A 16980-nucleotide genomic window follows, 5' to 3' on the forward strand; every position below is an offset into this window, starting at 1 on the left:
GACTTGAAACAGGACCAAGTTAAAGCAGCACTAAGAAAGATCGTAAACTAGGTTAAATCACTGTGTATCTACTCAATGGGGTGATACTGGGGAATATTGTCTAGTTTATTGTGGAAGCACCAGACTGAGAACTATACTTTATAAACATACTCTTAACAACGACAGAGGCAAAGGTAGAGAGTTCTCCCCTGCTGTTCATGGCAGAAACACGATACTGTGCAGTATCATCAAAATCACATCTGAAACGAGAAGAGAGAGAAGACCAGCTGAATCAATGTCTCGTACACACACACACACACCACACGTTTCTGTCTCCTAATGGTTCAAGTGTACATAAATACCCCCACCCCTCCCAACTCAGCCATATAAATCAACACACAGCTATGTGAGCTGGGACTGTAAAATGCTCCAGAACTCCAGTCCGGGAATACTCTGGGAATAAATAGACACTGATGTCATAACGTGTCAGGTGGTATGGGTTTCTGTATGAAAGTTATGTGTGGTTAGATTCTGTCACAGAAACATGCTATCCAACTTTCCATGGCTGATTACCTACACTGCTTAGTACATACAACACATATGGTTGAGTTTGAGACTATGAGAGAACTTCAAAAGCTGTTTGGTCTGAAACAGCTCGAGACACTCAAGTGTTTAGTCCTTGGTGAAATGACTTAAAAAAAAACAAGCCACAACAGGATCCCTCTATCGCCAGAGAATTTATCTTTTGACGTCCTGTTTGTTATCAAAAGGCAAGCTGCGAAAAGGCCCGGTTAATGTATGGCCTTCACCAACAGCTTTCTGGTGTCTGTCGATACACAACAGAGCAAAGGGCACTGACAGATGGACAGGCTGACGGACGGACAGACCGACAGATACAGTGTCAGTCAGAGAGGGGTATTGATTTCACACATTTCAAATCATATTTCTAACAACTGAAATCCACTGTCCCACGAGTTCACAGTGTGAGCCCATCCAAGCATTCCCAGGGTTGTCAGTCTGCCCACACACGCTGGCCTACTATGACCTTTCCTGAGAGGGGTGATTGTATTACACCATGAAGGGGTGAACTTTTACAGGATCGGTGGGTCCCTCGCAGGACGGTTGAGCTAACGTAGGCTAATGTGATTAGCATGAAGTTGTAAGTAACAAGAACATTTCCCAGGACATAGACATATCTGATATTGTCAGAAAGCTTAAATTATTGTTAATCTAACTGCACTGTCCAATTTACAGTAATTATTTCATTGAAATAATACCCTGCTATTGTTTGAGGAGAGTGCACAGTTAAGAAAACGTATTAATAAACCAATTCGGCACATTTGGGCAGTCTTGATTCATAATTTTGAACAGACATGCAATGGTTAATTGGATCAGTCTAAAACGTTGCACATACACTGCTGCCATCTAGTAAATTGCGCCTGGGCTGGCATAACATTATGGCCTTCTCTTGCATTTCAAAGACGGTACAAAAAGAAATACAAAAAATAACATTTTTTTTCTTTGTATTATCTTTTACCAGATCTAATGTGTTATATTCTCCTACATTAATTTAACATTTACACAAACTTCAAGGTGTTTCCTTTCAAATGGTATAAAGAATATGCATATCCTTGCTTCAGGCCCTGAGCTACAGGCAGTTCAATTTGGGTATGTCATTTTAGGAGAAAATTGAAAAAAAGGGGCAGATCCTTAAGAGGCTTTAGGGACGTGGTGGTGACATCATACTGACATTATACCATGGCCAGAGATGCCTGTTGTTTAATTGTATCTGTTAATTCACAGCAATGAGCCACCACAGAGAGAAGACCTGGCCCATATGAAGTGGCAAGTTGTTTCCACATATATTCTTCTTTAAAATAACTGATCTCAGTCCTCTTTAAAGTGAACTCTGGGGTAAAAAAAAAAAGCAAAATAACTCAGTTCTCTTTGTATTCACACTGCCCTTACCTTTGAATGAGGACTCAACACTTTTGCTAGTTAACTTCACCTATTTTGAGTCCTGTTTGCATTGACTTTGCTATGTTTAGAAAGGAAACTAGATATTTTTCCAACATTCACTCAATGCCCCTCATTTTGGGGCGCCAAGTAGCCTAGCGGTTAGAGCGTTGGGCCAGTAACCGAAAGGTTGCTAGATTGAATGCCTGAGCTGACAAAGTAAAAATCTGTCTTTCTGCCCCTGAACAAGGCAGTTAACCCACTAGGCCGTCATTGTAAATAAGTGTTCTTAACTGACTTGCCTAGTTAAATAAAAGGTGAAATAAAAAGGTTCAATAAATCAATAAAAAAAAATTTAAAAAATGCACTCTGGGTAAATACACAGTGCACGACAAGCCATACCATCCGAACCTGTTATCAGACAGCCAGAGATGTACCTACATACATTTTGGAAGCTAATAGTTTGCATTCAGTTAATAAGACATACAAATTATAATTAAATATAATATTTACATGTAAAAATGACTGGTAATAGGATAAATGGCAGAAGAATAATTGCAGAATAAATAATGCTTTAATTGAAAATGGTGTACTCCAAATTGTACTGCCAACTTGCACATTTGTTTTTGGCACCAATCTGATGGGTTATAGCAGGGAAAACTGTGTTGCAGTAGCCTAGTGCTAGGTGTGAGAATAATGATAAATTAACCTGGTAAGCTTTGTGTTCACATTCTACTAAAAAAGGGAACCAAACCGGAGACTTCAAGTGAACCGAACTCAGACCAGCTCTCGAGATGGTCTCAGTTTGGTTCGCTTTGGGGTTCTTTTGAGGGGTTTGAGTTCCTTTGGAGCATTCACACTGCACATAAATTTAAGCAAACCGCACTCAGTACACAACAATTGGCTGAAAGGAACCAAGTGTGAAAGCACCCTTAGAGTATGAACGCAGATCTAGGATCAGAACGCCACTGTCCATGTAATCTAATTCATTGTGATCTAAAAATGAAAAACTGATCCTAAAATCAGCACTCCTACTCTGGGACGATTGACACATACTGAAAGACCCTGTGGCTTTGGGGGTGTGCCTACCTGTCGATCTCCAGTGAATGCACGTTGTAGCTGCTTTGTAGCTTATACTTGCCGGGGCGGGCCATTGGATCGATTGTCACATTGTTTTTGTACCTTGTTGTGAAATGAGGACAGGAGGAGACAAGAGAAGGCAAGGGAAGCAGAGAGGATTATGAAAAGGAGGAAAATAGAGTTTAAAAAGTACAGATCAGAATCAAGGAGAGTCAACACAGAGAGGCTAGGTAGACACCAGAGATGTATAGTGCGTTTTATAGTGTTTTAGTGCAATGACATGAGGATAGGATTGAGAGGACAACAATTGCTGATGCTCTATCCATAAGGGATTGATTTGGTGTGTATTGTGTTAGTGATCAGTTGGTCATGTCAAGGTTTATCCAGGGTGGTGTGTGTGCATGCGTAAGTGTGCAGTACTCACCAGACAACGCGTGGGTCAGGCCATCCAGAGACGGTGCAGTGCAGCCTGACACACTGCTTCTCCCACACCGTGTGGGAGCGAGGCTTAATCACAAACTCCGGGGCATGCATCAGGCTATCCTCATTCATACACTTGTGGTACTCCTCGTTCTCATAGATCTGGGGATCAGTTTGTTCAATTAACCTTTATAGAGCCTTCGTATGGCATTTATAGAGCCTTTACAATAACACATTCTGAGGTGCAACTGTAAAACACTATACCCCCAGAAGCCTGTAGAAAACATTTTAGGCATTCCCCATGAATTCATAACACATTTGCGATGCATCCTTGAAGCAAACAAAGCATTTACTAGGCATTTGCTTGGCAATCCATTTCTTAGAGCTGATTCCAATAACCCTTAACACATAATCCTATAATGCTCTCTGAACACTGAATGTAGCACCCAGTGGCATGACGTGCTGGCAGAAAGGTGATAGACTAAGTACAGTGTGTGCCCCAATCAAGTGACACTGTAGCTTTTATGATCCTCCTGAGTGAATGGGGCAGGATATGCCTTGACATAAACATTTGAATGAGGGACACAAGTAACCTTCCAAGGGAAGGGGAAGCAGAGTAGAATTAATCCATGGAAAGAAACATTGCTCTTATGACAATACATTTCCTGTGATACTTTGCTAATAGATTTCTTACGGTATTCCCATCTATGATAGTCATTTAGTGATTATTCTCCTCTGTGATGTCATAAAGGTGAAAAGGTCGTTATCAATATCGTGTCATAGTGTAAAACAGTGCAGAGCGTTTGATTTGGCTGCTGGGGGCCAAGGATACCCCAGCTCCGCTAAAACCATTGATAACTACGTGCCGTTTAAGGGATTGTTAAATAAATGTTATAACTATTTGGTTTTAATATCATCACCTTGAAGAAGAGTATAGTCAGAACTACGCATTTACGATTATTCCACATTTAGCTCTATTATACTGCATGCTTTTCATGACCAGTAAACATTCATTTATCATTTATTTTCTATTTTAGAAGCCTTTTAAAACCTTGAATACATTACAAGTTTGCATTTACTGTTGTCTAATAAACAAAATGTTGATCAAATTAAGATCATACATTTGTACTCTTCTCTTTGTCGATGAGGGAAATAATGTCACTCTGTGGTGTAACAAGAGAAGGTATTGTTCAGTCGGAAGTCATCAAACTACCCCATTATGATGTTACGAGGGAGAGCATTATCCAGCATTCCCCAATGTGATGTCACAAAGGAATTCCGGCATCTACTGTAGGGCTGCACGATATGGGACAAAAAACCTAATTGCGATTTGTTTTACCAAATATTGCGATTGGACATGTGATATCATTCCAAACACGTCGGCGAACTGTTGGAATTCTAGAAATACAATTATTTATATTTAAAGCAGCAACGTTCATGTTTGGAACAATACAGGGGTTTGATTAATCTCGCCTGGCACCTGTGTAGGCGTGATTTGCACCGGGCAATAGTTGATTGCATTCGTTTTGGAACTGGGCTGCCTCCCAGGCGTGAGCCAGGTGCCCCGTTCAAAACACACCGCGAAAATTGGCTCAAAACAAAGTGACGTAGAAGCAAGTGGAGTAATGAGTAGGATTCACTCAAAGAATTTGGAATTTTGTGTTTTCACATGCAAAAGTGATTGCCCTCAAGCTTTATCTCCCTTCCAAATGAAAACGAGTTAGAATTTTCTAACATTTATTTTTTGGAAAAGAGATGGTGTATGTTTCTGGGCGATGCACCATGCTGCCTTATTGACAAAATGTCAGAGCGGCACAGATCTGTTTGATTTGAGAATGGCGCTACTCCCTCCCCGCTTTCGCCCGAGCATAATCTAATCCGCCCAATGTGTTGACTGCATTTGACCTAACAAAACAGCATGCAACTTTAGAGTGAATAACAACTAGGAGGAGTGACTGCGCTGCTTGAGTGACAGGGGGTGGGTTTTTGTGTGACGCAGCTACAAGAGGGAAGAGAGGGTAGCTGCAGTCCAATATTGCAACCGGAGTATGGGCGAGTGGGTGTGTCGAAAGGAAAGTAGTGGGTGTGTGGAAAGGAGTGGGTGTGTCGAAAGTGCTCTGCTATAGGTTAGACGGTTTTGATTGAGCTGTGTTTTTTGTTCTTACGTTTCTTACCATAAACAACCTTACATTGATCTACCATACAGCGAGAGATTGTACTTCTGTTTCGAAGCCAGAGGATGAGTCGGACTTCACACAAATAATTATAAACCTATACATGTTTTTATTAAAAGTACTGATGGGTGTACTGTTGCTTCATGAGTTTGCTTACTTTGACTGTTCCCTTGATTTAGGGTATTAGGTAGCTACTTCCCACGCCATTGCCAGACGGTAGTGCTTGTCAAGCTGGAGCGAAGGGCACTCTGTCCCATTTATTAGTAGGCTGTATGTACCAAGGTGACATCTGGATGGTTATCAATATTAGTTATTTCTTGTGTAGCCTGCTATTCTACTTGACATAAAATAATGTGAGAGAAAAAAAAATTGGCACGTTAGCTACCGCCGGCAACATGATCGTGATACCCAGTAAGAAGCAACTCGGTTCGGGTCGCTCTGCAGCCTAATCAAACCCATAAAAAACAGTCAATTAGCTGATTCGCTTTCCATACACCCACTCCTTTCGACACACCCACTCGCCAATACTCCGGTCACCAAATTGGGCTGCAGCTAGAGGAGAGCCTGTTACATGCGGCTGAGTGGCGTTTCAAAATATTGAACGCTTCTGCAAAATGGATAATGCACATGTAAACATTGCGATTTTGATGTGAATTCAATTAATTGCGCAGCCCTACTGACATCTACGACATGACAAAGACTCAATATTCCCATTATGATGTCACGAAGGAGCGCATTATGCCGTATTCCTCAATGTGATGGGATAAAGGAAAATTTCCCTCTATGACATCAAACTCCTGCACTAACCCGCTTGCTCAGGGAGATGTGCTCGGCTGATTGGCGCACGGACACCTTCCTAGACGTCTGCTCCGTCCTCTCCATCTCTAACCCACTGGTGAACAGATTCCTCCGGGCCATGTATCCAGCACTCTCCTTCATCCGGGCCTCCTCCGTATCTGAAAGCCCACTGGCATACTCCTGACTAAGGTGGCGGAGCAAAGCCAGGGAGGAGAGTGGGCAGTGGGGTCATTTTCAGGGTCATTGGTCAGAATCACTCACCGAAATCAAAATGTCCCTGACTTCTCCGCATCGCTAAGGCTTATAGGTGGATGATTCGTTTACCTGCCCCTGAAGATGGGAACTACATAGCCGATGATCTGGTTCTCTTTGTCCATAGCCAGGTAGGTGGGCTTGGCTCTCTTGGGGATTGGGCTCAGTCTGCTCTCCTCCAGCCCAGAGTACGATGCACTAAGTCTAAGACACAGGATAATGTTAATACAGCAGTGTCAACCTAACACAATGTAATAACATCAAGTCATGTCAATGTAATCTGAAGGGCTGGATGAGGAGGAGAAAGGTTGTATTATTGGGTATATTAGTCATCAACAAGGGAGGGTGGCTTGGATGGGTTTAGCTGTGTTTCTAATAAATATCTCTAACTGTGCAAAGAAGAAAGAGAAAAGCCTTTGCACAGCAGAGCGATGACTACCAACAAACCTGGTCTAGCTATAAGAGATATGCATTGCTTGTTCATGCTGTGTAATGACATGTCTGCAATGACAAAATAAAAGACTGAATTAAGACGGGGTCGATCGTCTGTAGTCACCAGTGTGCAGTTTTGATACATCAAATTCTTTAAACATAGGAGCAACAAAAAAAACATTTTAAAAAAGACCAATGAGATGGAATGAAACTAAACATTGTGGTCATAGGAGAGTAGGTGTCCTGTCCTGTGAATAAAAAACTGGTGGCGATCATGACCAAATTTGCCCTCATGTACTGAACAAGCTTTTGAATGTTAATCTCCTTGATGTCCCTCACTTGAGGATGATAAAATCCCCCCCAAAAAATAAACTCAGCAAAAAAATAAATGTTTTCAGGACCCCGTCTTTCAAATTTTATTTTTTTCAAATTCAAATAACTTCACAGATCTCCATTGTAAAGGGTTTAAACACTGTTTCCCAAGCTTGTTCAATGAACCATAAACAATGTCCGTACTGTGAGATGCCTAAGACAGCGCTACAGGGAGACAGGACGGACAGCTGATCGTCTTCACAGTGGCAGACCACGTGTAACAACACCTGCACAGGATCGGTTCATCCAAACATCACACCTGCGGGTTAGGTACAGGATGGCAACAACAACTGCCCGAGTTACACCAGGAATGCACAATCCCTCCATCAGTGCTCAGACTGTCCGCAATAGGCTGGAGAGGCTTGACTGAGGGCTTGTAGGCCTGTTGTAAGGCAGGTCCTCACCAGACATCACCGGCAAAAACATCACCTATGGTCACAAACACACTGTCGCTGGACCAGACAGGACTGGCAAAAAGTGCTCTTCACCGACGAGTCGCGGTTTTGTCTCACCAGGGGTGATGGTCGGATTTGCGTTTATCGTTGAAGGAATGAGCGTTACACCGAGGCCTGTACTCTGGAGCGGGATTGATTTGGAGGCGGTGTGTCACAGCATCATCAGACTGAGCTTGTTGTCATTGCAGGCAATCAACGCTGTGCGTTACAGGGAAGACATCCTCCTCCCTCATGTGGTACCCTTCCTGCAGGCTCATTCTGTCATGACCCTCTAGCATGACAATGCCACCAGCCATACTGCTCGTTCTGTGCGTGATTTCCTGCAAGACAGGAATATCAGTGCTCTGCCATGGCCAGAGAAGAGCACGGATCTCAATCCCATTGAGTACGTCTGGGACCTGTTGGATCGGAGGGTGACGGCTAGGGCCATTCCCCCCAGAAATGTCTGGGAACTTGCAGGTGCCTTGGTGGAAGAGTGGGGTAACATCTCACAGCAAGAACTGGCGAATATGGTCCCGTCCATGAGGAGGAGATGCACTGCAGTACTTAATGCAGCTGGTGGCCACACCTGATACTGACAGTCACTTTTCATTTTGATCCCCCCCCTTTGTTCAGGGACACATTATTTAATTTCTGTTAGTCACATGTCTGTGAAACTTGTTCAGTTTATGTCTCAGTTGTTGAAACTTATGTTCATATAAATACTAACACGTTAAGTTTGCTGAAAATAAAACGCAGTTGACAGTGAGAGGACGTTTCTTTTTTTGCTGAGTTTACAAAGGATCTCAGCTGAAAACCCACACACCTGACAATACAAGCATCCAAAACAACCATTATTTAGGTTACACCAAATTGATTCTCACAAGTAAATCAACACGTAATTAACAGTACAGTGCCTTATAGGCAAAAAAATAATAATAATCTAGACAATATGAAACAGTGCCATCCTATGTGTGCATACAATGTACACTGAGTGAACAAAACTTTTCATGACAGACTGACCAGGTGAATTCTATGATCCATTTTTGATGTCACTTGTTAAATCCACTTCAAACCAGTGTAGGTAAAGGGGAGGAGACAGGTTAAAGGTTCTTATTCTTACTCATATTTTGTTTAAACTGCATTATTGGTTAGGAGCTCGTAAAGTAAGCATTTCACTGTAAGGTCTACCACCTGTTGCATTCGGCACATGTGACTAATAAAAGTGAATTTGATTTGAAATTCCAAATCTGTCCCTCATACCATCCATCATGGCTACCTAATCACCACCAGCTTCCTATTGGTTCATTTATCCCCTCTCCTCCCCCTGTAAATCTTCTCCAGGTCCTTGCGGTAAAAGAAAATAAGTAATCTTACCTGGTAAAATAAAGATCAATAAATAAATGTTGATAGATTACGACAAGGATGAATGGGAATGCAGGCAAGGCAATCCCCATTCAATGAGTATTCCTAATGGAACAATTGGTATGTCTGCACAATACCAGGAAAATCTCCATAACTTCTGTTATGTCACCATCAGACTATATTAAACAGCAAAAGGCTATTCAATTCAAACACCAACAGGGGAGAAAATGTCACTTTCTGAGGCTTTTTGGTTTGATTTGAATCCGTCTTGTCAATACAAGATACAAGATACAAGATGCCATAAGTACATTTCTATGTGGCAAGGTAGAGTACTATGGTTCAACCAATGGTGTCACTAATCATAAGGCAGGGAAAGCTGGGTAAATTCCTGACAGCATGACGTTCAACCATAAAGGCCCAAATGAGGCACCATTCGCTTCACAGACACCCTTTGACCTCCTATGCACACTGTCAAGGCCAGTGTATTTAGAGATGCCAGGTGTTCATAAGAGCGAGGCCGCCAACATTTCAACACATCATTCAATATAGTCACAACCACTGTTGTTAGGCCGGCCATAGATTGCCAGAATAGTCTCGTAAATACTCCTATATGTCATCAATATTTCCTTAAATAAAATAATTCAAACAGCAAATAACAAACCACTGAAAGAGATTAATGACCGCTGAATTCAACAGTTCCGGGAAATCCACAGGTGGAAACAATCCCCACCCTAAAAAAGGTTTTATGGTCACATACACCTGATAGGTGCAGTGAAATGTGTTGTTTTACAGGGTCAGCCATAGTAACTTCACAGATCTTCATTGTAAAGGGTTTAAACACTGTTTCCCCTGGAGAAAATGTGGGTTAAGTGCCTTGCGAAAGGGCACATTGACAGATTTTTCACCTTGTTGGCTCGGGTATTCAAACCATCGACCATTCAGTTACTGGCCCAACACTAACCACTAGGCTACCTGCTGCTGACCCCAAATACAACTTTAACTCATAGCAAACTTCAAACTATGTCTCCAGATCACAACACAGTAGAAGGCTCTAAGAGAAGCATGCTAAAAAGCCTTACGCACCCACGCAAAATAGCATCTTTGTTAAGTGCGAGAGGAAGCCACCAATGGATGTACTGGCTGAACAATGAACCAAGGTCATCGATCCAAGATGGCGTAGCAGTCGGACGTCGGTTTTGTCTTGTCCCGTGTATATATCGTTTTCTTCGTATATATCATTTATATTTTTAATCTCAATTTCCATCTACGGACTGAACAGAGGTAACCCGCCTCTCCCAACGTGGTGCGGATCTGAACCCCAATCAGAAGCTAGCCAGCTAACTAGCTACTAGCTAGTAGTCAGTTAGCCACTGCTAGCGGTCATCACCGTTAACTCAGACATATCAGCCAGCCTCATTCTGGTCAATTCCGGCCAGTCTGCACAGCGTGATATCAACCCAGAGCATATCTGTACTGCCTTTTGTCTACCACATCTCCGGATTCCTACAGCAAGCTCTGAACCTTTACACTGGATCATAGCAGCTAGCTAGCGAGTGGTTACTCCTGGCTAACGCCTCTGTCCCGAAGCAAGCACCAGTTAGCCTGGAGCTAGCCTCGAGCTAGGCCCATGTCCCAGCTAGCCGAAGAGATCCTTCAGCCAATTCCTGGGCTACAATACCTCCTTTGCCAATTGGCCTGGACCCTTTACTGCCGACACGGAGCCCCGCCGATTCATCATGACTGGTCTGCCGACATAACCGTCCGAGGGGGTTTCAACAGGCTCTTCCGTTGCGAAGTCACCCGGAGGCCCATCTGCTAGCCTGCTAGCCCCGGCCTGCTAGCGGTCTGAATCGGCGTGTCTCCAGCTCGCCTTGCTACTCACTGGACCCTATGATCACTCGGCTACACATGCCTCTCCCTAATGTCAATATGCCTAGTCTATTGCTGTTTTAATTAGGGATTGTCTTATTTCCCTGTAGATCCTCCAGCCCTGCTCAAAATGCCTTAGCAAGCCCTTTTGTTCCACCCCCCACACATGCGGTAACCTCACCTGGCTTAAATGATGCCTCCAGACTCTCATCGTCACTCAATGCCTAGGTTTACCTAAATTGTACTCACATCCTACCATATCCTTGTCTGTACATTATGCCTTGAATCTTTTCTTCTGCGCCCATAAATCTGCTCCTTTTACTCTCTGTTCCAAACGTACTAGACAACCAGTTCTTATAGCCTTTAGCCGTACCCTTATCCTACTCCTCCTCTGTTCCTCTGGTGATGTAGAGGCTAACCCAGACCCTGCAGCTCCCAGCATCACTCCCATTCCCCAGGCGCTCTCATTTGTTGACTTCTGTAACCGTAAAAGCCTAGGTTTCATGCATATTAACATTGAGCCTCCTCCCTACATTTGTTTTATTCATAGCTTTAGCACACTCCACCAACCCGGATGTCCTTGCCGTGTCTGAATCCTGGCTTAGGAAGGCCACCAAAAATCCTGAAATTTCCATCCCTAACTATAACATTTTACGACAAGATAGAACTGCCAAAGGGGACGGAGTTGCAATCTAATGCAGAGATAGGCTGCAGAGTTCTGTCATACTATTGAGGTCTGTGCCCAAACAATTTGAGCTTCTAGTTTAAAAAAAATCCACCTTTCCAGAAACAAGTCTCTCGCCGTTGCCGCTTGCTATAGACCCCCTTCAGTCCCCAGCTGTGTCATGGACACCATATGTGAATTGATCACCCCCCATTTATCTTCAGAGTTGGTACTGTTGTTAGGTGACCTAAACTGGGACATGCTTAACACTCCGGCTGTCCTGCAATCTAAGCTAGATGCCCTCAATCTCACACAAATTATGAAGGAACCTACCAGGTACAACCCCAAATCCATAAACACGGACACCCTTAGATATAATCCTGACCAATTTGCCCTCTATTTACACCTCTGCTGTCTTCAACCAGGAACTCAGCGATCACTGCCTCATTGCCTGCGTGCGTAATGCTTCCGCGGTCAAACAACCACCCCTCATCAATGTCAAACGCTCCCTAAAACAATATACTCAGTCAGTTAGGAAAGCAAAGGCTAGCTTTTTCAAACAGAAATGTGCATCCTGTAGCACTAATTCCAAAAAGTTTTGGGACACTAAAGTCCATGGAGATTAAGAGCACCTCCTCCCAGTGGCCCACTGCAATGAGGATAGGAAACACTGTCACCACTGATAAATCTACAGCAATCGATCATTTCAATAAGCAAGGCTTTCGACTTTGCCAATCATCACATTCTTATCGGCAGACTCAATAACCTTTGCTTCTCAAATGGCTGCCTCGCCTGGTTCACCAACTACTTCTCTGATAGAGTTCAGTGTGTCAAATCGGAGGGCCTGTTGTCCAGACCTCTGGCAGTCTCTATGGGGGTGCCACAGTGTTCAATTCTCGGGCTGACTCTCTTCTCTGTATACATCAATGATGTCGCCCTTGCTGCTGGTGATTCTCTGATCCACCTCTATGCAGACGACACCATTTTGTATACATCTGGCCCTTCTTTGGACACTGTGCTAACAAACATCCAAACAAGCTTCAACGCCATACAACATTCCTTCTGTGGTCTCCAACTGCTTTTAAATGCTAGTAAAACTAAGTGCATGTTCTTCAACAAATTGCTGCCCGCACCATCCCGCCCGACTAGCATCCCTACTCTGGACTAGAGGTCGACCGATTAATCGGAATGGACGATTAATTAGGGCCGATTTCAAGTTTTCATAACAATCGGAAATCGGTATTTTTGGGCGCATATTTTGCAGATTAAAAAATATATATATATTTATTTTTTACACCTTTATTTAACTAGGCAAGTCAGTTAAAAACACATTCTTATTTTCAATGACGGCCTAGGGACGGTGGGTTAACGGCCTTTTTCAGGGGCAGAACGACAGATTTACACCTTGTCAGCTCGGGGAACCAATCTTGCAAACTTTGTTAACTAGTCCAACGCTCTAACCACCTGCCTCTCATTGCACTCCACGAGGAGCCTGCCTGGTACGTGAATGCAGTAGAAGCCATGTTAAGTTGCTAGATAGCATTAAACTTATCTAATAAAAAACAATCAATCATAATCACTAGTTATAACTAGACATGGTTGATAATATTCGTTTATCTAGCGTGTCCTGCATTGCTATAATCGATGCAACGCTGGGGGGAATATTTAACAAAAGCTCAAAAAAGGACTGTCCTTGCTCCATTGTGTACCTAACCATAAACATCAATACCATTCTTAAAATCAATACACAGAAGTATATATTTTTAAACCTGAATATTTAGCTAAAAGAAATCCAGGTAAGCAGGCAATATTAACAGGGTGAAATTGTGTCATTTCTCTTGCGTTCATTGCACGCAGAGTCAGGGTATTTGCAACAGTTTGGGCAGCCTGGCTCATTGTGAACTAATTTGCCCAAATTTTACATAATTATGACATAACATTGAAGGTTGTGCAATGTAACAAGAATATTTAGACTTAGAAAACAGAACGGTTCCGTTTAGTTTTTTTCGAAATTATAGTTTCCGGATTCGACCATATTAATGACCTGTGTTATTATGTTATAATTAAGTCTATGATTTGATAGAGCAGTCTGAGTGATGGTAGGCAGCAGCAGATTCGTAAGCATTCATTCAAACAGCCAATACTTCCTTTGGCTGCCTTTCCTTTCAGTTCTCTGCTGCCAATGACAGGAACGAATTGCAATTTAGTTTTTTTATCAAATCACTGAAGCTGGAGTCTTATATCTATCTCCCTCTCTAACTTTAAGCATCAGCTGTCAGAGCAGCTTACCGATCTGTGTACCTGTAAACAGCCAATCTGTAAATAGCACACCCAACTACCTCATCCCCATATTATTACTTACCCGCTTGCTCTTTTGCACCCCAGTATCTCGACTTGAACATCATCATCTGCACATCTATCACTCCAGTGTTATTGCTAAATTGTAATTATTTCACCGGTGGACTATTTATTGCCTCACCTCTTTACTCTTCTACATTTGCACACACTGTATATAGATTTTTTCGTATTGTGTTATCGACTGTACATTTGTTTATGTGTAACTCTGTGTTGTTGTTTATGTCGTACTGCTTTGCTTTATCTTGGCCAGGTCGCAGTTGTAAATGAGAACTTGTTCTCAACTGGCCGACCTGGTTAAATAAAGGTGAAATAAAAAAATACAAAATATCTTAATAGGGAAACAAGTCCTCAAGGAAGTAAACCATTCAAACTGGGGTTTCGACAACTAAGGCAGAGAATCTACACCACAGCTCACATTCCCAGAGACATGTTATGCATGGGTCAGGATGTTATTTCAGTCTATAGGCCATGGCAAAGGTCAATAACACTTCATTATGCAACACAGTGCATTCCTTTAAAGCTTGATTATACCCGGCCCGCACCAAACATTTATGACGACAGAGCCGGTGTGAATCTGAGATGTTCTATTTCTGTTTAACTGAACTATAGTGGGAACTAGGAGAAGGTTGTCTTAAAAGAAAAAAAAGTGCATTAGTTCAAAAGCAGACAGAGCAGTGTGCAACAGACACCGATATACACAGTATCCATGCAACGGGCTACTTGGAACTGCATGCAGGATTCACAGACATTATATTTGTGGAATGGTTTTTAGAGAAAACAGATAAGGTTGAAGAATGTTACTGGGAGTGGTCAAACATTAATACTGCAGGTGTAGAAGCAGGAAGTAGAAGAGTAATGATTTAACGCAGAGAAATGAGGGTTACTAAGCATGACCGACTGATTTGGAGGCCATGGATGGCATGGGAAAAGTTGCCAGAGGTATGAGATAGGAAGTAAGGTGGGTGGGGGTGATGGGGTTACAAGGGCAACAGGGCCATCTTCTGACACCAGCATGGAGGGGATGCATGGATATGGGCCAGAGCTACTGTGCTGCAGGGCATCCTGTTCCTCCTTACCCCCTGCTGGCACTGAGACTGGCACTGGCTCTGCTGCGGGTGGCATAGCTGCTGCTGCTCGACTGGTACTGGCTAACAGCCGACTCCACCTCCTTGCTGCGGTAGCCACGGTCATAGTGGCGGTGCTGTTTCTGGTAAAAAGGTATGGATCCAGACATCCTGCACGGTGTTCCTGGCACGAGCACTGAATTCTCAGTCTCTTGTAGTCTGCCTAGCTAGTGTTTGAGAATGGTTTTGTTCAATACAGTTCAAGCATTGCTTCGAAATGTACTTTTGTAAGCTATTAGTTGTTTTAATGTTTCGGTTTCATTTACAATTTGTCTTGATGATACTTGTTGTTATTGTATTATTTTACTTGAAATAAATCACAGAGGAAAGGTCATGCCCTTCATTGTCTCTATTGGATTGTGGGGAGGGGAAATTATATTGATTGTGCCAGATCAATATCTTCATGCTCTGTACACAACTCAAGTGTAGCCTACTATCAACATCAGTGGATAAGGAATAAAATGCACAACCTTTTCTGGTAGTAAAATTAGCCAAATTGATTTGATAGATGTAGAATTAAAATATTTTGTGGGTTTTTCCAAATAACTTGACTGGTGTAGCCTAGGCCTATTTCCTGTTAATGGAAATCAATACATTACCAGATTCCATTGCTTTGAAAATACTTTATGGCTGTTCTAAACGGCAATAAGCATAGGATGTTAACTGACATGAGTGGAGGGCAACAGGTGCACTGGTTCAGTAGTTGTTCAATCCAATAGGGCATGATTTTAATATGAGAAGAGCCTGTGAATCTGAAATTCCAAATTGCAGTGTGCGACTGAGGCTGGCATAGCACAGGATTCACATTGCAAACAATCACACCATCAAAATGCACACTAAACATAAAATACTCAACAACGAATTGTGAAAAAATGACCTCTGGTTACTTCTATTTTGCTGATGATGCACAAATCGTATCAGATACTCGTATCGAGATAACTTACCTAGGCCCAAAAGCCACCAACTGCTGCAAGCAAAGGAAAAAGTGATCCAACTCCAGGTGTAAGTCAACGAGGCTTGATATCCAGGCAAAGCCGCAGGTAGGTGCGGTAGCAGAGGACAGGGCAGCCGTCTACACAACAAAAATAATATTGGCACTATGGAATAGCCAAACCGCAGTTACGTCCTTTTATGGCGTGGAGACCCGATAAATATAGACGAGTGCAGCGCGGATTGAAGCTATCGCAACTACAGGAAGAGAGCGGCAGACCCAACTTAGTTCCAGCGACGTTTGAATATGTTGGTCATTGACGAGTGCGACTATTTGCAACGCCAAAAAATGACTCTACCTACCTGTTGGCCTATATTTTAGACAAGGCCTACTGTACAAACAATGTGTAGCCTTTCATCATCAGTCAGTGTTGCTGTATTTTTGACACCACTTATTTGAACGAGTATAGCCTAACTCATCATCAGTGTCCCAATAATGGAATACTTTATACATTTGGTATTTCAATGGGTATTTCCTCTTACAGAAGACCTTAGATGTATTAATGACTATCAGGGTTTTTGTCATTGTATCATATTCACATTTAGAAAGGTCACTTTAGGCCTCACACCTCAACATCTGGTTGCCTGGCAGCCCTATATACTACTCTGATCAATCTTATTGGGCTGACCCCATAACTGACCCCATAAAATGGTGTAATTTCCATCTCATATTGTGCCAATGTTCGATATCCTACACTTCACTAGCGGTTGTC

At 42.7% G+C, this 16980-nt stretch overlaps 1 protein-coding gene across 2 annotated transcripts in view; it reads right to left on the bottom strand.

The window, feature by feature from the left end:
* Positions 1–16510, bottom strand: part of LOC139420466 (myomesin-1-like) — a 43177-nt gene extending 26667 nt beyond the window's left edge. Inside the window, exons 1-6 of one of the 2 annotated variants that reach the window (XM_071170648.1) lie at positions 16222–16510; positions 6732–6863; positions 6417–6591; positions 3440–3597; positions 3025–3117; positions 151–239 (exon numbers count right to left, since the gene is read on the bottom strand). In XM_071170648.1, the coding sequence (XP_071026749.1) occupies positions 151–239; positions 3025–3117; positions 3440–3597; positions 6417–6591; positions 6732–6784 (568 nt within the window). In that variant the 5' untranslated portion in view covers positions 6785–6863; positions 16222–16510. Of the gene's footprint in view, positions 1–150; positions 240–3024; positions 3118–3439; positions 3598–6416; positions 6592–6731; positions 6864–15229; positions 15443–16221 lie in introns of those variants that run through there. The other variant, XM_071170647.1, reaches the window with a different exon arrangement.
* Positions 16511–16980: the final 470 nt, after the last annotated feature.

The sequence above is a fragment of the Oncorhynchus clarkii genome, chromosome 11 (genome assembly GCF_045791955.1).
Source record: "Oncorhynchus clarkii lewisi isolate Uvic-CL-2024 chromosome 11, UVic_Ocla_1.0, whole genome shotgun sequence".
Lineage (NCBI taxonomy): Eukaryota > Metazoa > Chordata > Actinopteri > Salmoniformes > Salmonidae > Oncorhynchus > Oncorhynchus clarkii.